This window comes from Gobio gobio (assembly GCF_949357685.1).
Source record: "Gobio gobio genome assembly, chromosome: 10".
Lineage (NCBI taxonomy): Eukaryota > Metazoa > Chordata > Actinopteri > Cypriniformes > Gobionidae > Gobio > Gobio gobio.
Genome location: NC_137116.1, coordinates 50942796 through 50966318, shown reverse-complemented (window position 1 = coordinate 50966318; position 23523 = coordinate 50942796). Strand labels below are relative to the sequence as shown.

Below are 23523 nucleotides of genomic sequence, written 5' to 3'. Positions count from 1 at the left end.
TTGCATTAATGAGAAATTGAACAGGTGTTCCTAATAATCCTTTAGGTGAGTGTATATTCTGAACCAATCATAAACAAATGCCTTCTTGAGAAAGGAAAAATGAAAGATGATATGTACCACTTTTTAAACAATGTTGGTATCATCTGACAAATATGAAGCTTAACCAGAAAGACTTCATCGGTCATCAACTTCCACCCAAAGACAATGCCAGCTAGACCAGAATAAACCAGACATGCATGGAAAGCAGGAAAGATCTAATCTCTAACTTACCGGTTGCTGTATCATCTGTGGTGGACCTCCTTGTCTGGGATGCTGGGACATCTGTGAGGCGATGCGCATCTGCTGCTGAATTTGTTGCTGATGTTGTTGTTGTTGCTGCTGCTGTTGCTGCTGCTGTTGTTGTTGTTGTTGTTGCTGCTGCTGCTGTTGGTGCTGTTGGTGCTGCTGTTGGTGCTGGTGCTTCTGAGCTATCGCAGCCTGTTGCATGTGCTGCAACCTCAGCTGGGCTAGGTTGATCTGTCCCGAGTGCTTACCTGGGTGGTTGTGACTGGGAGAGATCTGCTGATTGACCATCATGCTGGGTGGAGGAGCAGTATGTGCCACTTTTTCAATAACAAGATTGCCTGAACGAAAAAGGAGAGCAGGGGTTAATGCATCTTGAAGCATGTTCACACCAAGTCTGAATTTGTGTCACTCTCTGAAAAGTAAAATAAAATACTGTAGTATGAGGTTTCATTTTATAAAAATATGTAAATAAATAATACAATAAAATAAATTTTGAAATCCATGAAAATCCATAAAAACAAACACCCACAGTTTAATTTTAAAATCTGGTTGTGTATGTTTGTCACTGAAATTAAAACATGGTTTTTCTATGTAATATAAAAGTTTGAGCTGCAAATCAAGTTAAAGTTGAGTCAATACCAAGGTTGAGCACATTCTTGGCCCAGAAGGTGGGGTCGCAGAAGAAGCGGACGGCTCCATTACCCTGAGGTACTGGGTCCACACGGGCCTTCATAATGAAACGCAGCTGGTATGTGATCTACAGAGTTTGGGAAGTCCAAAAAAGCAAATGAGGAAAGACAAAAAGGACAGAAGAGTCTACAATAGCAATGTTTTTTGTAATTTAAGTTGCTGATGTTGACAAGGGTTAGACTCCGATTAAACAACATCCTTTAAAATGAAAGACGTGGCTTTGTTTAAAATAGTATAAGTGGCATCTCCAATGACAGAACTGTTATTGTTGGAATGTTTAATGCTAGTACAGATTACACATTTGCAAAACTTTTAATTTGGGTACAATTTTTTGTGAGAGAAATAAGTGTTGTGGCTGACCAGTCTCTTGCTGTAGAGCAGGGCTGTACTGCTTCCATTGCTGATGGCCCAGTTGGTGAAGTTGAGCACATGGATGATCTGCTGGGCCAGGATGCTGATGTCCCTCTGTTGGTTGAGCAGCTTCATACTCCTCTCTTTGGTCACACTCTTTATACGGTAATGGAGGAAATGAAGAGGGAAGAGAAGCATATTAAAAATGACTGAAATGAAACAAATTCTGGACTAGTGTCAAACCAAAAACGTGAGCGGCCAAGGGTCAGAATAATGTGCTCATATCACATGTAAAGTTTCTAGAACAACAAAAACTTGACTTAGACTAATGCAAAACAAAACTAGATACCACAACCACATCCCATTATAGTTAATAAAGCAGTTACCACAATGTTATTTTAGCATTATTTTTATATTATTATATTAATAATAAATGTAATGATCTTTTTGAATTAGCTATTATTTTTAGTTTTATTTTGTTATGCATTTTAGTCATTTATTAGATGTTGTTTATCTTAAATGATTTCTATTCAGCTTTAATTTGTTTTGACTTCAGTTTTTGTTTTAGTAATTTTACTACATTTCGGTTAGTTGCCAAGACAATCTTTCTAATGTTCTTTTTTTAAGGTTTTCATCTACTTTTTATACTTCATTTTAATTACAGAGAATATTTTTTGACAGTTTCAGTTTCCAACAACAACACTGGTTTACACTGAAATGTAATGTGACGCATAGAAACGGGATGTCCATTTTAAATGCGTCACATTGCACAGAGCATCCATTTCCCCATCCATCTAAAAGAAAACCTAAAAGGTGACAGCCACTGCATCAAAGTAGTCAAGCAGCCAGTTTTGTCATTTTTTGGCTCTCCAAACAGTTGAAATGTGGGCCATTTGCAAAATCTGATGTATGTAGTCAGAAGACCCACTCATGAAATCTGTTCACAAGCAGTCACAGGTTACAGTCATACCAGGTATTGATGACTTCCTGTCCCTGCTTACCACTTGTGATTGGATCATCGGAGTTGGATGTTAACATCAGATGTAATCATGGTTGCATAAAGTTTCACTACACTTGAGTGTTAGGATCTCATGACTGATGAAGACTCCCTGATGATGCAACACCATTAAATACTGTGACATCTGTCGGGTGTTCGATTCATCACTGACTGGTGTGAATCGCAGTCTATGGTGTCAATTGGGGCTAATTTGAGTTGAGCCCTGAAGCACAGAGTTGTAGGTGTCTGACAAACAGCACTGCCCCTTTCAGACCTTCACATTTGGCCTCTCTCAAACCATCTGTCTTCGGTTTTGAAAACGTGATCCTTCAGATGTCGATACATTGTTGAAAATTGCCTGGAGGGGTTTGTACTTCTGTCTTGCATCAATCACTTGTAAACGGTGTCCTTTCTTTCTTACACTAGCAGTTTTGCGTCAATTCACACAATTGGTAAAGCTTCCCCCACAGCAGTTTGCAAGGTTTATGGCATGTGATGAGGGTCACACAATGTAGTGGCTAGGAAAAAAACAATGACCTTGTTTGCACAAGGTATTAACATGCGTCTCAGGTGACAAATGGTCAGCTGAGACAAATCACTGTTTGCATCTAGAATTAGCATGTAGCTCCAAAGCATCTGCATATGTGAGCAGATTTTGTATCTCAATAGAGGCATCACTTACTGCATTTTAAATATCAGGGCTCGAATTTTGGCACTGTATTGCGTATCATTTTAAGAAATTTGATAAATCGCAAACATTTATTCATTTTACTTGTAGGTTTTATGAGTAAATTAATCCACACAGATTCTAAAATCAAATTGCACATTTTAAAACTTTCTGCTAGACATAATTTCACAATTTCACGTGTCTTCTCTCGCTCTCAAAATGTGCTTATCATCACTATTGCATCAACAGGTGGTGATAGACTCTCGCAGGAATTGCCATTGTTGCATCATCACTAAAGTTTATCATTTGCACATCTTTAACTCTTACCAACTTAAACATTCAAGCATTTTTAAAAGTATTCAGTACTCGTGCGTTCTCTGAGATGGTTTTCTCTGCGCACATACATAAAGACGCATCACAAACAGCTTGCGAGTAACAAAACTGAGGGTTTCTTTGCGGATTAAAGTGCTTTAACGGTCAAAAACACACAAAATGTTAGACTATCCTCGTAAACACAGTTGGTTATGTCTTAAACAGTAGAGAAACAGTAGAGAAAAAAAACGCATGTGTAAACGTATAATGGATCCGTGCACTAGCTCTTAAAGTGACAGCAGCCTAATATGTGTCTGTCATTAATGTTGATAAAACAACAAAAGACAGCTTTAATTGTAAGGAATCAGGATTAATAGCCTATTTATTTAATTTATAAAGGACTAAAACACTATCCAGTGTTATTTTACATTTTATTATACTTTATTCAGTTTCTGTATAGTATTTCTGTACCTGAATACTAGTGTTAAACCTACCCCAAAAAAAACTTCTCACTTCATTTAATTTGTATCTTTATTCTATTGTATTCATTAGTGCAACTTAATTTTGAAATCAAGCTTCCTTGTGTTGTTACCATATTATAAAAACACAACTACATTGAGGGAGCAAACATTTAGGTAAGGTAAATGTAATTTACCCCATTTTCCAAAACAAAGTTTAGGCCGTGAATAATATACAGACATATACTTTTTATTCTCACCACAAACATGACATATTCACTGTTATTCTAGCTGAGCAGTTGCATTAACTAAACGTTGGATCTATGAGCTTCACATCTTCGCATATATATTTATTAATTTAGCAGAAGCTTTCATCTTAATTGAATTGTCTGTGCCGCTGAATGTTGAGATCAAGGGCTTTTCTTTTCTTCTTTTCTTTTAAAGCCATAACAAGCCTGCAGTTTAAACCCCTTGTTTTATTGTAAAGGTAGATTGACAGGTCTGTTTTTGTCGTTTGATACGGTACGAAAGCACATTATGAGAAGATAGCACCAGTTTACACTGCAATGAGTGCACATTATTCCTTATGTCAATGATGCTTGATGGATTATGTCTGCAGAAATAAGCAGTAACATAATCAGCCACCATTTTCTTAGTGAATTCTTGATCATCTCTGCTCTCTGTACCAACATCTTTTAATTGGAATTTCAGACTTGTTTCCTTAGAAATCAAATACGTATTGCTTTATTGATGCCTGTATGCTTACCTCCAACTGCTGCAGTAGAGATTTGCCCTTCTTGTTGATTTCATTGATGAGAGTAAAGACTGCTATCTTTATCTCATGTTCCACCTTCTTATGCGTCTCGGCAACTTCTTTGATTCTAAAGGGAAAAAAGGAACAAAAAACATAAATGCTCGGTAGTACATAAAACAAAATCAATACAATTCTGCCAAACATTTAATCATGCCCAGCTTTTCTTCTTCTTCAAAAAAAAAAACAAGATCTAGAAGTCTTGGCAATCGAATTTGAACGCCATCTACTATTCAATTCAATTCACATTTATTTGTAGGGCTGGGTATCACAACTTGATTCTAGTACTTTATACAATTTTGTTTTTATGGATATTTTGATAATTTTTTTCTAAAACACAAAAAGGATATTGGATTATTTTCAGCAATTTTCAGTACACAACAAGCTTTTCTTGCGATTTTGCCAACCGTCATGTGTGCAGTTACTTTTCATACACGAGAAGCGTGTTCATACCTGGACACAAGTAGTTGCAGTGCTAAACTTTTATTTGAGGAAATCTGTTTATAATATAAGCTATTAGGTTTGAATTATTGGTCCTGCGCTGTCTATTGACTCTGATTTGAATATGTCTATAATAGCTAACGTACGTGCTTAAGTGAACGCTCAAGTTTAATACAATGATGATAATGCAAGGCAAGCATCCACATGTAGGTGATCTACTTTTTAGTGTTTGTGTGCTCGGCTGTGGGGGTGTTGCAATATTTAGGTGATGCAACATTTGGGTGGTCTCGTTAAATGGTTCCGCATTTGATTTGTAGCATTTCACCTCAGCATTACAAACGTCGACAACGCACCGGAAGCCGCCATTTAAGTACTGAATGATTGAATGACAGGTGCACCTCTTGCTCCTTTGTTAATCTTATGTTCAAAGTTTGCGGAAATAAATATAGAAAAAAATTGATTCGTGGCCTTTGAGAAACGATTTTGAATCAACCACATTTAAAAAAAAAAGATTATTCAAAAATGTGATTGTTTTGGCCAGCCCTATTTATTTGTATAGCGCTTTTTCACAATACATATCGTTTCAAAGCAGCTTTACAGAAAATGCACGAGTCCAAATTACAATTAAAGTGATTTGTTATCAGAGGAGACTGTGTCCCAAGTTATGGATTTCAGAAAAGTACATACAAATCACACAGTTAGCTAACAATGTATTAATAAACAATGTGATTGAATATCTGATGCAACAGAAAGCCTACCTGTTTTGCACCTGAGATGCAGAGAACTCCACAAAGTTCCTCTTCTCTTGCAACTTACTCATGAAAGTCTCAATGATGCCTTTCTGGTTTTGAAAGGCTTCTTCTAGAAACTGGTACCTGCAAAAAAACATTGGTGAATATTATATTATATGGTGCTTTTTTGGAGCCACAAAAATATCGTTGTATGCATTTTATTCATGGATGATAGATTCCTTTAATGCCATGTTTTTGTTCTTCATTTGATTTGCTTGTTTAAAAAACTCTTTCATATTTTGCCAGCTGATTTAATACAGTTTAGACAAAGATGATCATTATGATGATGATGGTGTGTGGTTACTGTAAACAGTGTGGTCAGGCTGACCTGTGTTCTTTGTGTTCAAGCAGCTGGCAGTCTCTGCAGGTTAGAGTGTCACATGTCTCACAGAAGAGCTTGAGGGCCTCTTGTTTGTGCACTGGACAGAAGACGGGTCTCTGGCCTGACGTCCCAACCGATTCTACAAAACAGAACCACCAATGTCAAATTCATTGTTTGCTGCTGACCCTCTCTGTATATATGACTGCCATATGTTCTCATATGCCCCTTGCCAAACTTAATCGAAAAGAGGGAAACTAAGTGGGTTTGCTCTAATGAAAACAGTACAGGCCGAGCAAGAGACTCACTCAAAACTCTGCCTGTTGCCATAGCAACGACTCAGCCTGTTAAACGTGCAAAACAGATGCTCCACACCGTTGCTGAAACATCCCAACTACATCAAGACCAGTAGACCAAAGCATCTCTTAGCGAAATGAAAAACAATCATATTGCAACTGCCTTGCAAATATAAGCAATTGAAAATGGAAATAAATTAGCCTACAACACATACCAGGAGATACTTCCTCTTTTTTGCGTATTTTATGGTCCTTAGTGAATTTGACCCGTTGGTGCGCTTCAATGCAGGTTTTACAGAGCCACTCCCCACATTCCACACAGAATCCAATGGCACTGGCATTATCTTCACAGCTGGTACAAACCTGTTATAGAGCAAATAAAGGATGGTATCTCTTTAAATAATGTCAAGAGGACTGAAATATTGGCGCACAATCAAAAGCTAATAAAGCAAAGTTTAATCAAGGCGTATGAATACCCATTCATTGACAACACGAAGAGCAATGCGATTCAGTAACTTTCTAATATACATTTATGGGATAACGGTGCTCATTCTAATTAAGCATTTCAAATCAATTATTCACGAACGCAAAATTATCAGGAGTGATGGAAAGACTCTAGTTATGTCAAATTCCCAGAGCTGATACTGACCTGTGTGGAGTTCTCCTCGGTGCTTGTGGCCTCTGAAGTGTCCTTGACAAAGTAATTGTCCACCATGTCAATCTGTTTGTAATCCTGATGGCACACCGTGCAACGCATGACGTTCACTGCACAAAAACATAAAAAAGAAACAGAGTTAGCAGATTTATGCATCTAATTTTGAGTAGTACCCACTAAGCCCTAGACAATAAACTATCATGACAGGACAATAAAAATGTATTAATTAATAAAAAAGGCGGAATAACAACTTCATATTATATATATATGAAAATATATGAAAAATTATATTCATTATATACACGAAAACTGTGTTGGTCCAGCAGTATAGATTTGTTTGCTGTGCAAGGAGACCCAGCTTCTACTCCCCATATAATATGAAAATCAGGGCCGTGCGATATTGAAGAAAAATGTGCTATGCGATATCCTTGTTAACTAATGCGATATTCGATATGCGGTACGATATTGCTTTAAGTGTGTAAAATCTATTTCTTTCCCCAACTGATATCTTTCACTTAACCCCTTAACCGGATTGAGGGCGCATTCATCCTTAAGCTTTATTTGTTTAAATTAGCTCAAATGACTGTCAGATGTAAGTAATTACAAGTGACAAACTATACATCATTTAAAAGATCTAAGAGTCAAGCTTCCATTTTTTACCTCTGTTTTATTCTCAAAGTCTTATAGTGACAGTAATTTGTTAATATGTGTCAGGAGTTATGAATATGAAAACCGCGTCGGTACCGTTTGATTGTAATATGAGCCTCAGCTGCTCTCATTCATAAAAAACTCCTCTATTCTCCTCACGAAGACTCGCGACAAATCAACATCCCTCAGGGCTTTTAGTTCAAAAGTGTGCAGATAAGGAGAAATATTGATAGATTCTCATATGTCTGTGTCAAATTTCTAAACAGAGGAGTATTTTTTATTCAATACTTCCTCAAAATACGCAGATGTAGCCTAATCATGAGCGATTGAGACTCTTATGTGTTGTTTTCAATTCATACTGGCAGCCAGAGGGCGCTCTGTGCACATGTAGTCCATATATGTTACAGACAGACGAAGAAGATACCATGTGCCATAATAGAAGTCCATAATAAAAGCTTCCTGAGATCGCTAAAGATGCAAATAGAGACATTTAAAGACAATAAACACACAATCGCGACGATGTATGGTTTGTCTGTGTTCTTTATACCATGTTGGGTGTATTCATAATAGATTATATTTATAATGTAATGCTATTCGACATAGCTTTTATCAATATGCAGAATATTGTAAAATTATATATTTTCTGTCTGATTTTTTGATCCGAAGCCAAATGAGACCACAGAAGGTTATTTAAAACATCCCACTTGTGATATAAAGTAATTTTGGAGAAAAAAAACATGGTTTTAATCTTTATTGTATTTTGATTGTGTGCTAAGCTAACGCTAGCTAGCCAATGCACCTGCCACCTGGGCAAATACGTTATTTTTATTAATAATTTTGAATAGACTGAAATGAAAAACCAACTGAAATGTTTCTATTGTTAACAACTGCATTTGAGGCACTTTAGAAGGTGAAGTGAGAAGTTTGATCATAAATGAGGTTTGAATAGAACAGTTTGAACAGAGTCGTCAGTGATTACAATGAAGACAAAAGAATAAGACGAGCCATAACCGGGCCAGAGAGGTGTGAAAGTGTTCTGGGGAGACTGAAACTGAATGGGCCGTTTGCACCTCAAAACAATAGAGACAATAAACTGAATGGTATCTCAGAAGAGATGGCAATAAACATCAGTTAACATTTTAGAGAAATCTCAAAATAAAATCATATGACATGATCTTGAAAAACATTTCATAAAATTCAGAGTTTTAGACTTATCATCTTCAGATTTGAAATATAACATGGTCAGACATGTGGCTTCAGCTGTAGTGCACTTCTAGATTGCTAAAATGCCAACTTCATAAAGATATTCCATACAAATATATTTCTAGTAACTTTACAAAACTTTGAAGCTTATTATAGCTATTTTTGATTATGAAAATAATAATTTTTTTAATTTATAATAATAATTATTTTGAATTTACAGTAAACTGCCAAGTGTCTGCTTTCAAATGACGCCATACTTATGATTTTAGTGCAAAGGAATCATTAACTGTAACAGTTTTAGTCTGATTATGCCATTTCTTAGGATTTTTTCAAAAGCGGGGGTGCAGGCTAACAGGTTAAAGCATAACCGACTGTGTTTACATGAATACTCATCAAGACAGCCATTTTGACACAACTGTGTGTGTATGACAGTTTGAGTGTGTAACAAGACACGAAAAAAAGAACGGCTTGTGTGCACGTTTCGGTGTGTGTGTGTGTGTGTGTGTGTCAGACAGCACGAGACTGCAAAGAGTTGTTTTTCGTAAGTTATTGCATTTAATAACTCTTTTTAACGTCAAGCAAGTCACATAAGTAACAGTCATGTGCTCAGTCTATTCTCTGCGTCAACCTCAAACTTACACTTTTCACAATGTTGAAATAGCATATTAAAATCATTCAGATATTGCGTGCCCTTGCAATATGCATATTGCGATATGTACATTTGCGATATTTCGATAATTTTGATATATTGCGCAGCCCTACAAATTTATAATATATTTATAATTTAAAATGTATAATATAGTTTTTTTAATAAAGTGATATATATGTATTATATATGAGAGAAAGCGGAGGGAGAAAGAAAGGAACTTTCTAGTAGATTGGTGGACTACTGACATCCCAAATTACAGCAGAAACGTTGATATTTTAGATATTATTTAAAACAAAAATTAAAACATCTGCAATGGCAATTGGCAGCTTGACTGGACTGACCAATTTTAAACAGGGGATTTCTTTCTGCCACATCATTGTTTTTACCTAAAATAATTCATGCAGCCCAAGATCAAAGATACACATTGATGTACATTTATGATTTATTTATATACACATGAATTATTTAACCAGGACAAATACTTGCAGTCTTAGAACTGGATATCTGGTCTTCATTTAAATTCCATTATGGGAAAGGAAGGGGAAAAAATCTTCCTATAGGGAACGTTGGATTTCTTACTGAGGGTGCATGCATAAGAAACACAGGCTTCTTGTGCATTTAAAATCCGAAAAGGGATTTTTATTATTCAATAATTCATAAGCATTTATTAACTATTATAGCCATCTGCTGCAATAACTGCAATAACAGAGTATGCTCTTTGTGTGAGTCATGCAGCAGCATTTCACCACAAATAATGATCTATTCATAAAACTAATTTAATTTCATCTTAATTTAATTTGAAACTATATTGAGTGATTGGACATGTCCCTCCCCCATCCGTCACATGCAACACCCCCACCTCTTCTCCTTGACAGCCCATCAATCCCCCCAAAGCCACAGCTTGAACTAGACCAAACCGGTTTGAGCCAGTTTGCACTGGCTCATACCGCTTCCAGCCGGTTTCCCTTAAGCACCCAGCTGCAAAAACCCTGCTAATGATTGGCCGGTGAGAGAGAGCAGCTGGAGAAACACTGCACTGAAACAGTGCAACTCACAGCTGAGTTACTGATATTAACTGGAGCCAGTGATGCATTGCCTGAGGCACATCTATTCTATCGCACATCTATTCCACAACAGTCACATGCACAGCCCTGTAATGCAATCAAAATTCCTCATTATTCAGAGGGTTATAAACCACATTCTTTAATATTTATGATACATGTGAAGTCTTATAAAACCCAAGATCGTTCTCTCTTACATTTTGCAACACCACTGACATTTTAAGATGCAGTCTGGCAAAATTCACAATATTCAACTAGTTCACATTATCAAAATATTAGCTAGCTAAGAGCTGTTAAAATTCATAAACATGGTGTACACGTCTACAAAAAAAACAAGAGAAGTGTCTGAAAACAAAGCTAATAGACCAGACAGCCACAGTCAAGCTGAGAATAACAGTTTTACAACTCTAGTTTGAGTACAACAAAGTGCTTGTTGAGATTAGCAGCACAGTGTGTGTAACGGAGACTTTTCTCAGTTGGGTTACTGCGATGAGTCAGGCTGGTAAACGCAGAGTTACCGCCCACTGAACTTTAATTAAATGTCTACGACAAGCCCAAAACAAACCTGGCAAGTGAACAAACCCTTCAATTACAGATCCAATCCAAAAAAAAGGAGGAGTAAACCACCAAATAAGAGTTTAAATTTAGCGATTTAAAATGATAATGCAATTATTTCGCAAAATACTGCAAAATGATTTGACTCTTACAAAACATAAAACTACATGTCATGAACATTATGGATTTTTATTTTCCAGCAAATGTGAGTGAAATTAGGTGCTTAACCTTCGGAAAATGCTGCTCGTCATCTTTAGATCTTTGGCTGATCTATTTTATTTTTCTTATATGAGGAGGATTGCAAACTTGGCATCCCTTTCATCAACATTTGGGAAATGCACAGCTTGAAAATCTGACTTGTGCATTCCTTTCAATAAAAACCTAAATTACATGTATACAAAAAGCTATGGAAACAGGGTTGCAAATAACAGTAGATAGTTTACAGACAGATCCAACAATTGTGTTATTTATAAAATGACAGCGTTCACATTATTTTAAACATAATTATACATTATTTACTTGTCTTATTTTCTTGTTTTTGCTTAATAAATAGAAATTGTGTTTGGTTAATAAATAAAAACAATGGGTAACGCTTTATTTTATGGTTCAATTCTCGCTATTAACTAGTGGCTTATTAGCATGCATGTTGCTAGGATATTGGCTGTTTATTAGTACTTATAAATCACATATTAATACCTTATTCTGCATGACCTTATTCTACATAATGCCCAAACGCTACAAAAAATCTTACTAACTATAGACCCTTTTCCCATTTCCAGGTTTCTAAGCGCAGTAGTTGTTGTCATAGTTGGGTTAAATATTATAGCTGTGAATGAGAGAATACATTAAATATTTTTGTGTGTGCCCATGTGGTGAAAAACACCACGATAGTGACTTTCAAAATAGAGTGAGATTGATAACGGCACAAATATGTAAATTTTTACCATCACTCCCATAGACGTTGTATTAGAAACACCCTCACACTCAAAGCAGCGGTAACTTGTTTATTGTAATTTGATGCAAAAGTAATGAAATACAAAGTATTAGTGTTATAAATGTACTTTTTTTTTTAATGAAAATAAAAAAAACGTTGCAGGATTTACGATATTGATGACCGTTAAAACGCGTAAAATAATAAGCAGTAAATTAGGAGTTTATTGAGGCAAAAGTCGTAGTTAATAGTGAATGTGTGTTCCCCGTAATAAAGTGTAACCAAACAATGAACTGTATATCAATAGAGAGCACATCCACATTCTCACATTGTAGGATTTTCATTTTTGGATGCATTTGAGAAGGTAAATACTCTGAATTGGGAATCTTAATAGTTTAGTTTACCATGTCTAATCATTCTAGGTTCTCGCTATGAAAAGCATGGGGTTCATGCCTGTGATGCATTAAAATAAGGGATGTGACAAAGTGTACCCTATTCAACAAACCTAAAAATGCAAATTCACAAATTTTTGTACATATTTAGATCGCTACACTGAAACCTGGCCTTAATTTGTATTCTTGTGGTCAGTGAATGAGCCCTGATTCAATATGAGAATATTGATCTGATGGCACTCTGCAATAACAGTGAAGAGCCGGTTTAGAGAAGTGAAGAGATTTTTACAAGCCTTCGGGCTTGTAAATATGCATCAGTGATCGCTTATATGGGTGAATAACCAGAACCACACACAAATATTGAAAATAGCTTTACATGCTGCAGCTAATGCTGAATCGAGTCATATATTATTAACTACAATGCATACTGCTAACTTATTACATGAAACGCAAGCATAATGAAATGATAACTGCACTGACTCGATGGCAAAGCAAGTGCATTGACCATAATTCAGGATGATCATCTCAGATCTCCACTGCACCAATAATGACATTCAAGAGACAGTGATGACGCTCCAACAAACACTGCTAAAACTACGCCATGCATCATCCGATCAACACAGCAGCGCTTCTAGGCTGATTTATCAGCAGAAAATGCAGCATTTGGGGATGGTATAGTGTGTATTGTCAAAGAAAACCATTGTGCATGAATCTGGGGTCAGAAGCCATGACCCCTGCATTATCAATAACTCTGGACGGTTAATCCCAGTTACCTTGTGTTTGACCACATTAGTTCACTGGTGGTTCCTATGGCACAAATATATCATATTACACAGACAATCATGTGTCAAAATATCAGCAAAATATCACTGGATCAGCAACTAATTGAGTAATTGTCGACTGAGCATAAAGCTCATCTGATTGACACCTGTCACATAATTTGGCCGAGCATGCACGAGGCTGCAACATCTACACATTTCAACATAACTCAAATAAAAAAACTAATTTAGACGAGGCTGACTGTTTTAAATGGTTAGTTCATTAGAGAAGCCATCATTAGCACGTAAAGGTTGGTTAGTGGAGGGGTTTTCAAAATGGGTCACGCGGGGGGGGCTTAGAGGTTCTGTGGAAAGTTTAGAAAAAAAAATGTGTCATGTCAATTTTATTAGTATAGCGCTTTCAAAATACATCGTTTTAAGGCAACTTTACAAATAAGTATGATGTTAATGTTAGTAATATATTCATGCCTTACATTTGCATTTAGCTAATTTAAAGCTGGAAAATAATATTTTCCGATGATGTAAACAATCACAAAGCCGAGATTTGCTATATAGTATATTTTGCTTTATGTGAGTTTACTGTATGTATGTGATTACAGTTATATGATAGATAGATAGATAGATAGATAGATAGATAGATAGATAGATAGATAGATAGATAGATAGATAGATAGATAGATAGATAGATAGATAGATAGATAAAATAACGTAAAAATAAACTGGGACTGTCAAACGATTAATCACATCCAAAATAAAAGTTTGTGTTTACATAATATATGGGTGTGTACCGTCTATAATATTATGTATATTTGAATACACATACATGTAAACATTTAAGAAATATTTGCTTTTACATAGGCCTACTGTATGTGTGTGTGAGTGTGTGTGTGTGTGTGTGTATAATTATGTATATATAAATACACCCACATGCATGTATATATTTGAGAAAAAAATGTATGTATGTATGTTATATATATATATATATATATACACACACACACACACACATGCATGTGGGTGTATTTATATATACATAATTATACACAGTACACACTCATATGTTATGTATACATAAATACATAAACTTTCATTTTGGATGCAATTAATAGCGATTAATCATTTGACAGCACTAAAATAAATAATAAAAATGAAGATAGATAGATAGATAGATAGATAGATAGATAGATAGATAGATAGATAGATAGATAGATAGATAGATAGATAGATAGATAGATAGATATCTAACAGTATAGTACTATAGCGAGTTTAACGCAATAGAAAATAAATATTTTCTAAATCATATTTTACACATTTATCATATAATAATTTTGATTGTATCCATTTGGTCTTAGCAAGTAAAAGTATATACGCCTTTTTAAATTTTAGTATAGGAGTCTCTTGCACATATTTGGGGGTGTCTGGCATCTAAAAGATCCACATGCACACACTGAGAAAATGCGGCTGGAGCCGTACATGGAGTAATCCTAGGTTATGACAGTTACTCGTGTAAAAAAAGTACTACAATCAGTCGGTGTATAACCATAACAGCAAGGGTTAAACACCGAGCACCTGCTGATGATCTCACATGTATGTGACTGCATATGCCATTATGTGTAAACAGTTGAGCAATGGGTCGTTTCTAGATTGTTGGGGACAGAACTGACAAAGCTCACTTCCCTTTTCCTGACTTACCAATTCGAGTGTCCTGTCCATGGGGCCCTTGCACCGGGACGGTGATCTTCCGCTCCGGTTGCGGGATGCACTTGAGGCAGAAGGAGTGCAGGCAGGGAAGTAGTTTGGGTTCACAGTCACGGTTCTGGAGACTCTGTTTACACACAGCACACGTATCCAGTAGGTTTAACGGGGCGGCAGGGGTTGAAGAAGAGGATGCTGCTGCTGCTGCTGCTGCTGGAGGAGGCGACATCTCGTTAACGAGAGCGGGTGATGGACCAGCAGCGGTGCTGTCCGCTGAGGAGGACGACGACGGCGGCGGCTGCGGTGGCGGTTCAGTGCTCTCGGCATTTGGGGTCCCGTCTGTAACGTTAGCTCCGCCGCCGCTGGATGTCGTCAGCGCTTCGGGAACAGTCTCTTGAGACTTGGGCTCGTCTGTTCCTTCTTTCGGGTCCGTGTCGATTAAAATGATCGCTTCGGGGTCCTTTGCGCCGCCGTCTCCGTTATCTTCGGTTCCCGAGGCCGCTACCTCCATATTTGCGGAGCTCTCCGTACAATCTTGGCCTTTGTTGTCCGCCATCTTTGCTCCTCTTTGAACCGCCTGACGTTCGACGCGCTCAGAAAATCCGATGTGTTTGACGTCATGCCGTCGCTCTCATGTTCGTCACAGACTTTCAGTGAATAAGCAACAAGACTTTTTAATGCAAAAATATAATAAAGTTATATTTGGCGTCAATTTATTTTATATACGTAATGTATATAGTAATTACAATAAAGTCTAATAATACAATAAAATATATTGTTTTTATAAATTACGTTGTAGATGTTTATGTTTTGTATCTGTATTTGTATTAATTGTCATTTTGTACAAGTTATGTAAATCGTATGCTTTGCGGTGGCTATATTCACAAAATCAATAAAAACAATAATATTAATATTGATGCCGCTATTCAATTGAAAGTTTTGTTTTAATCTTTTAATATTATGTTTATTTTAAAGCCGTCATTTCTTACATTTTAGATCTAAACTGCAAATGATTAGACTTGTGTTAATCACTAGCGTCACACAAAGCCATTATAATAAATGGCACAGTAATCTTAATCCTTATTAATAACTCCAGTTGATCCTTCTCTGCTCTATTTTCGAAGGTGATCTGTTTGTAGGCGACTTATTACGTCTTTCACTATTTGTTTGTTTGTGTGTGTCTCTTAAAGCTGCACTCAGTCATTGTTTCCACGTTGTTTTACACATAAATAATTGAATAATACATTTGAGAAATCTTTAAATTCATTTACAAGATCATTCACATGTGGAGATGTCTCCAGTCGCATCGGCAAACAAATAAAAGCTCTTCTATGTTACATAGTCAAGTCAAGTCAACTTTATTTATATAGCGCTTTTAACAATGTAGATTGTTTCAAAGCAGCTTACAGTGTTAAACAGGAAAATAATGCAGCATAATTTATTCAGCTGTATAGCCATTCTGGAAAAATTTCAAGTATCATACAGTGACAGTGTGGGCTTTAGATCAATAATTTGATCAGTAATTTAGTTTAAATGGTTAATTTAGTTTATTATTTAGATGTATTTCGATGTTTCGTTGAAAAACATAGTGTGGGTCGCCTCGTGGGGGCAGATGTTGAGTTACAACCACAACAGTTGGACCAATCAGTTTAGTCTTCTTAAAGGGACAGTTCACCAAAAAAAAATCTGCCATTTACTCACCAAGTTGTTCCAAACCTGTATGAGTTTCTTTCGTCTGCTGAAAAATATTTTTTTAGATTCTGAAGAAACATGGAGTATTAAAATATTATTGTCCCAAGCGTGATGGCGGAGTTAGTCACCAACCAAGTTGCGTTCAAGTCACTTTAGAATAAATTTTATGTCAAACTAATAAGCAGTGTGTAGTATTTTGGGAGATGATCAAAGAAAAAAACACACAATTAAGCAAGATATTAAACATACCTCAAGACCCACAAACCACTAATTGCAAGTACACAACCATGGTTGAATGTTCAAACAAAAGTTTACAACAAAGTTACTTAGAACAGATTTAAATAGATCATAACAGAAGTTAAATGTTCAAGGTAAACCAAAAGATATGCCAAACTTCAACAAATGAACTATACTACATTCAGTTCATGACATGACTGGAATGAAAAGTGAAAAAATCAAGACCAAGTGTGCCGTTTAGTCAGAGGAGTTTTGTTGACTGAGAAAATGAACAAGTCATTATTTCAGCATTTTATTGTGTATTTAAAAAAAAAAAATTACAAATAGAGTAGAACATGACCATTAAGAAACTAAATGTCCATCAGATAATCACACAAGACAACACAAATATTATAAATGACAATACAGCCACATGAGCTTAGCAAAACTATTTTTATGTACTGTTTATAGTGAACACAAATGTGAGTTACTGATTTCCAGAGCAATTCTTGTTTGTTTTCGGTGCAAAATCATGAACTACACACCGGCAGAGCCTCTGTCTGCACAACAACACTATTGCTCAGTTGTTTTATAAAGACAATTTTCCCTGTTCATCAGGAAAACGGAACAAAGTGATCATTAAAAAACAATGTCACACTTTGGTGATCATTTTCTTTTGCAAAGTCTGCACAGTTTCAAGATGCTGTTGAACGGTTCTCATTCTTTAAAAGTCCTGTCGAATATTCTCTTTGTTCTCATCTCCCTGTTGCTGTTTCATCTGTGCCACTTCATTCTCCAGCTGGATGATGGCTCGCTCAATCTCATAGTTCTTACTAACAAGAGACACCCAGCTGCAAAAATACAAGCAGAAATGTCAACGAAGAGTCAACTAATTGCATTCAAATTTGCACATAACATTTTGCAAGTGGTTTTCATAATAGGAATATAATAAAGCACTGACTTTGACTCAAGTTCTCGCAGTTTTGCTCCTCCAGTCAGCTGGTCGTTTTTGCGTTGCCAGTTCAGATCCTGTATCTGCTTTCTGGAATGAGAACAGAAGCATGAGAATAGGGGGAAATTACTATAAACCTGTTAATAGGCAACAGCTTCATATTAAAGGGATAATTTTCCCAAAAATTTAACTTATCCCATAATTTACTCAACCTCAAGCCATCCGAGGTGTATATGACATTCTTCTTTCAGCTGAATACAATTGGAGTTATATTAAAAATGTCCTGGCGAATCCAAGCAGTCAAAATTTGAAGCCCAAAAAAGTGCATCCATCCATTATAAAAGTGTTCCACATGGCTTTGGTGGGTTAAATCGATGGGTTTGTGTAAGAAAAATATCCATATTTAACACGTTAGTTTTTCTTACAAAAACCCATCGATTTGCTTCAGAAGGCCTGTACGTTTTGGGAGTTCATTTTAGTCCATCCTGAAGTCCGTTTTGCAGAGATGGACTAAAAATGAACTCCCAAAACGTACTGCCAGATTCTGGAAGATGAATTCTTCAAACAGTGGTACTAGAGGATGTGGTGCTGGTCCTTCAAGAGTCACTCTCAACCTATAAAACCTATAAAGCCTATAAAAAAACCTTCTTCATGTATTTTACAACACTTCAGCTTATGATTCTTATCTAGTGGGGGTCATTTTTTAGGATTCTTTACCTAACTGGAGTCTCTGAGATCCTGACACCTTGCAGTTCTGGAGACTCCAGGTAGGTTGCAGCTCTGGAAAATGGTGGCGCTGGAGACTAAAGGGTTCCTGATGGTTTCACCCTTAATTCTTCACCTTAATTCTTAATTCTTTTGCAGTTAACAGGTGTCTTTTCTCCGCCACATGATTTTGTCTGACCCTGCTGACCCAACGAGCATTTCACTGTCCAATGGTCACGCCTTAACTGCAATGTCTAGTATTGCATTAGTATTGCATCCTTCTCATGGGCATTTAATACTTTTTGACTTTTCAGTCTGAGTTAAATCTCTTTTTTGGCTCAATTTATCTGTAAAAGAAAACATGCCTAATAATTCTGCACACCTGAATATAAGGTGATTTTCATTTCCAGCCTTCATGAACAATTATATATCACTTATACATTATTAAATACTAAATCAATAGTAGTTATTAGGATTACTGTGGTTTGGAATTGGTCAAATGTGCCTGGAAAAAAAAATATGATCAGAAAATCAACGTGCCTAATAATTCTGCACTCCCTGTATATCTAGTTCCACAAATTAAATTTAGTTCCAAGTACAAACAAATCTGTATTTATCAAACGTGCGCATGCGGTACTTACACACTGTTGTCGATAAATCCCACAGAGAAACAGTAACGCGCCAAGCTCGTTCACGTATATGGTAATTTGCATTAAAAAAATGCCTCCAATGAACCATATATTGTATGGTGACAACACCTCCCTTTATAAATCATGTGAATGTATATGCCCTAAACTAAATCTCAACATAACCCAAGAAGTACATGTTTAGGAAAGCGTTAGGGGTGAATTCAGGGTGATTGGGACACTTTTTCCAAGTCATCTCAATGGCAAAAACTGTCCCAATCACCCTACCGACTGAGAAGCCATTCTGAGCTCTCACTAAACAGATCAGCGCGGTCTTTGAAAACACACTCTCTGCGCAACGCATGGTTTGTCAAATCTTCCAGCAAAGCGAGATCAGCAATGACACTATACACTCTAAAAAAAAAGGCTCGTAATCATAGGGGAACCTTTTTTAGTGCTATATAGCACCAATTTTGGTGCTTCAATGGTTCTTCAGCGGTTCTTCAGAGGTGCTATATAGCACCTTAGTCAAAGAACCGGTGAAGAACCTCTGAAGAACCGCTGAAGAACCTCTGAAGAACCGCTGAAGAACCGCTGAAGAACCACTGAAGCACCAAAATTGGTGCTATATAGCACTAAAAAAGGTTCCCCTATGATTACGAGCCAAGGACCATTTTTGGTGCAATATAGAACCTTTTTTTTTTTAGAGTGTAGCTACATTTCAGAAGACTTCCCAGCTGTCTTTTATAGCTTTTCACACCATGTGTCTAGCTTGAACTATGAAATTACTAATTGAGTATTTGCAATTAAAGGACACAGGAAACACACGGTGGCACTTTCTTTTTGTAGTATCACTATAGATTCTCTGCATTATATTTACACACATTCCTACGTATAAGTACAAGTTGGTAGATCCCACACTCAGCGTGAAACTGTTCTTAAGCACTCATTACTCACACACAAGGCCCATGGTGTTTTAATATGTCTCTTGTCCACTTTCAACCACTTCTGTCCTGATTTCTTCGAGAGGGGGGTCTATGGTCGGGTAAATGTGTGTCCTTTCAGAACTTTCGATCTTGTGGACAAAATAATTCCGTTCAATTTACATATGAACACAACCGGAAAGAACAGCAGCTATCATTTCTTCTCTGATAGCCACAAGACTGCGAATGCATGTTAGAAATCAGGAATGGTGGTGAGAGAACACGGTGCTTTGGTACGTTTTGTCTTCAAACCAAATTTGGGTCTTCAGCCGACAAAGTTTAAATCCCATCTGGCTAGTGCGCTTCCCATAATTTTTACGCATTAGGTCAGAAGGCGGAGAGTAGGCGATCTTTTGTGGCTGTTCAAATGCATTCTACCATATGAGCAATCCGGTCAAATGCGTTTTCAACTACCTCTGGAAGTGGTCAAAAGTGCAGAAGCTCAAAACGTTTTAGACCCCGTTTACACCAGTATTTAGCGTAGTCCACTTGTGATCCGATCGACTAAAATGCATCTTAATACCAGGTGTTGACAGGGCCTAAGGTTAAATTCAAAGGCAAATTAAATTGTTTGTGCACAACCTCTATATGTAAAAGTAAATTGCATTGACCACCTACAACTTACTCACCTAACCTTCTGGAGTTCCTTTTGTGCATTTTCAATCATTAAGGCCAAGTTACTGTTTCACAGAGAAAACAAACAATTATGATCAACATAAAATCCAGCAAAATAATAATATCGCACCAGAAAAGAATCAAAGCCTGCAAATAGTGTTCACAACACCAAAACAGACTTTAACCCCTTAAACAATATAACAGATGTATAGTAGTGGCCAAAAGTAATGTCCAACCTAAAAATGTACAGTCATTATTCATTCCAATATTAATAAAAATGTGTTAAAAGATTTTGTAAGCATTTATATAGTTGTGCTTGGAGTCAATTGTTTTATTTGTGATACCATTTGTGCAGATATACATTTTTGACAGGCCCTTACCAAATATATTTTCCCCAAAATAATTGTCAAATAAACACCTTAACCAAGTTTAGCGTTTTGTTCTTCCCTCATATATTTCTGATAAAGATTCACATCTTGAGAAGACCGACTCAAGTCTCTTCACTTACTCATTGGACACCTTCCATGCATTCGTTCCATACTGGGCCATGAGCTCAAGGTTCTCAATACGCACTGCCTGGTGCTCCAGCTGGGCCATGGAGTTGTTGACACTCTCCTGCCATGCTGTGATGTCATTCTTCTGCCCAGATGATGGAGCAGGAAGCTCATATCTAAGAAGACAAGCAGGTGAGATTGGTCAGCAAACACCACACTTTGTGTTAGGTATGAGCTCTTTACTGTATTGTGAACTCATAACCATCTTCACAGCTCTTATATGATGTGTAATACTCCCCTGGGAAATTGGCTACTAACATAGCATTTTAAAAAGAAATGTTAATGTTTCCCTTAATTTTCTGGTTGAAAAAACTACTTCCAGATCTGTTACACAATCTATCAATGTTACTGCAGTTAAAGGATTAGTTCACTTTTAAATAAACTTTTGCTGATAGTTTACTCACCCCCATGTCATCCAAGATGTCCATGTTTTTCCTTCTGCAGTCGAAAATGAAATAAAGGTTTTGGATGAAAACAGTCCAGGATTGTTCTCCATATAATGGACTTCAATGGGCTCCAAACGGTTCAAGGTCCAATTGACAGTTTCAGTGCAGCTTCAAAGGGCTTTAAACGATACCAGACGATGAATAAGGGTCTTATCTAGCGAAACGATCAATTTCTCCAAGAAACCGAGCAGTATTTATGCTATTATTTTACCTCTTAACAGAGGAACGCGATCGTCTCTGAGCTCCGCCATAACTTCCGGAGAGTGAGGTCAAATTAGATTGTGGTCATAGATGGTATACGTAGATGCCTCATTAGCTACTGCACGGATCAGTAGAATGAGGCATCTACTATCGATATATCTATAACCACGATCTAATTTGACCTCACTCTCCGGAAGTTATGGCGGAGCTCAGAGACGATCGCGTTCCTCTGTTAAGAGGTAATACAATAATAGCATAAATACTGCTCGGTTTCTCGCAGAAACTGATCGTTTCGCTAGATAAGACCCTTATTCATCGTCTGGTATCTTTTAAAGCCCTTTGAAGCTGTACTGAAACTGTCATTTGGACCTTGAACCGTTTGGGGCCCATTGAAGTCCATTATATGGAGAAAAACCCTGGACTGTTTTCATCCAAAACCTTATTTTTTTCCGACTGCAGAAAGAAAGACATGGACATCTTGGATGACATGGGGGTGAGTAAATTATCAGCAAAAGTTTATTTAAAAGTGAACTAATCCTTTAAGACGTATTTAGATTTATTGCACCTTAATGTCCTACCTTCTTTTAACGCAAACAGGTAAGTTAAGTAGGACACAAGACAACAGTTCAACACCTGTAACAGAAGTTTTGCTCAGTAAACTCACCTCTTCATACTGAGCAGCTCCATGGGTTGACGAGCAGCCAGTCTTTCAAACTCATTCCTCATGATCTCTGTCTAATGGGAACAACACAACACTGAAATTAGGGTGTGAACATGTAGATTATGGGAAAATAGTAGCATAAAGGGTCTTGTACCTCAAAGGTAGAGAAATCTGGTGTGGGCAGGTAACTCAAATAGTTCTTGGTTGGTCTGTATCGTCTCGTCTCTTCTTCCACCAAAGCAGCTGCCTGAAAATAATTAAAAAAAACTATTAATTCCCTCCTTTTAACGATACATGTAATACTATAACAGACGTAATCCAGAAACATAGAAGGTTAAACAGCCAAACTGTCTCGTTTAAAAACCAGAAGTAGGCGCAGCCGTTAGCCGTCAGCCAGCAGGTCAAATGCTTATTACTTATCGTCGTTTTAAACACACACGAACTAAAGTAAACATTCAGTGTACTTACTGCTTCTCTGACTCCTGGAGCATCATAACCCTGGTCGAAATATGGCAGAGCATCAACAAAAACATCACCAGCGACTGAAGCCGGTCCTGCCATCCTTTACAAACACACGCTTCGCGCTCTGCTTCTGTTATGATCGGATCGAATGGCACAGGAACATCAGCGCCCCATTGTGTACCGGAGGATATCCTTCGGATTTGAAGGGACAGCCATTGTGGTGTCCGAAACCATAGTGGACGTTATTGAGTGCACTCATTGAATCCCACTTTGCACCACTCGTTTTCATTCACTCCATCAAGTGAACTATGTAAGAGGACTAACGTAGGGAATAGTGAATGAGGGTTTAGGGGGCGATTTCAGATTCAGCCTGTGTTATTAGTCCTTTTATATGTTTAATACTTTATGGTACAGAGTTGCCATA

General features: G+C 37.0%; 2 protein-coding genes across 3 annotated transcripts in view; both read right to left on the bottom strand.

The window, feature by feature from the left end:
* trim33 (tripartite motif containing 33) overlaps positions 1-15593 on the bottom strand; it is a 31760-nt gene extending 16167 nt beyond the window's left edge. For both annotated transcript variants that reach the window (XM_079826956.1, XM_079826957.1), the window contains exons 1-9: positions 14984-15593; positions 7068-7183; positions 6634-6781; positions 6132-6264; positions 5771-5887; positions 4527-4641; positions 1336-1482; positions 925-1042; positions 271-623 (exon numbers count right to left, since the gene is read on the bottom strand). In XM_079826956.1, coding sequence (XP_079683082.1) covers positions 271-623; positions 925-1042; positions 1336-1482; positions 4527-4641; positions 5771-5887; positions 6132-6264; positions 6634-6781; positions 7068-7183; positions 14984-15542 — 1806 coding nt within the window. In that variant the 5' untranslated portion in view covers positions 15543-15593. The remainder of the gene's footprint in view (positions 1-270; positions 624-924; positions 1043-1335; positions 1483-4526; positions 4642-5770; positions 5888-6131; positions 6265-6633; positions 6782-7067; positions 7184-14983) is intronic.
* Positions 15594-16329: 736 nt separating this feature from the next.
* bcas2 (BCAS2 pre-mRNA processing factor) lies at positions 16330-23245 on the bottom strand. Its single transcript, XM_079826958.1, has 7 exons — positions 23106-23245; positions 22792-22884; positions 22641-22711; positions 21284-21445; positions 20790-20840; positions 17856-17936; positions 16330-17745 (listed from the first exon to the last, which is right to left on the bottom strand). The coding sequence occupies exons 1-7, from the start codon at positions 23196-23198 to the stop codon at positions 17619-17621; spliced, it is 678 nt and encodes a 225-aa protein (XP_079683084.1). The 5' UTR covers positions 23199-23245; the 3' UTR covers positions 16330-17618.
* Positions 23246-23523: the final 278 nt, after the last annotated feature.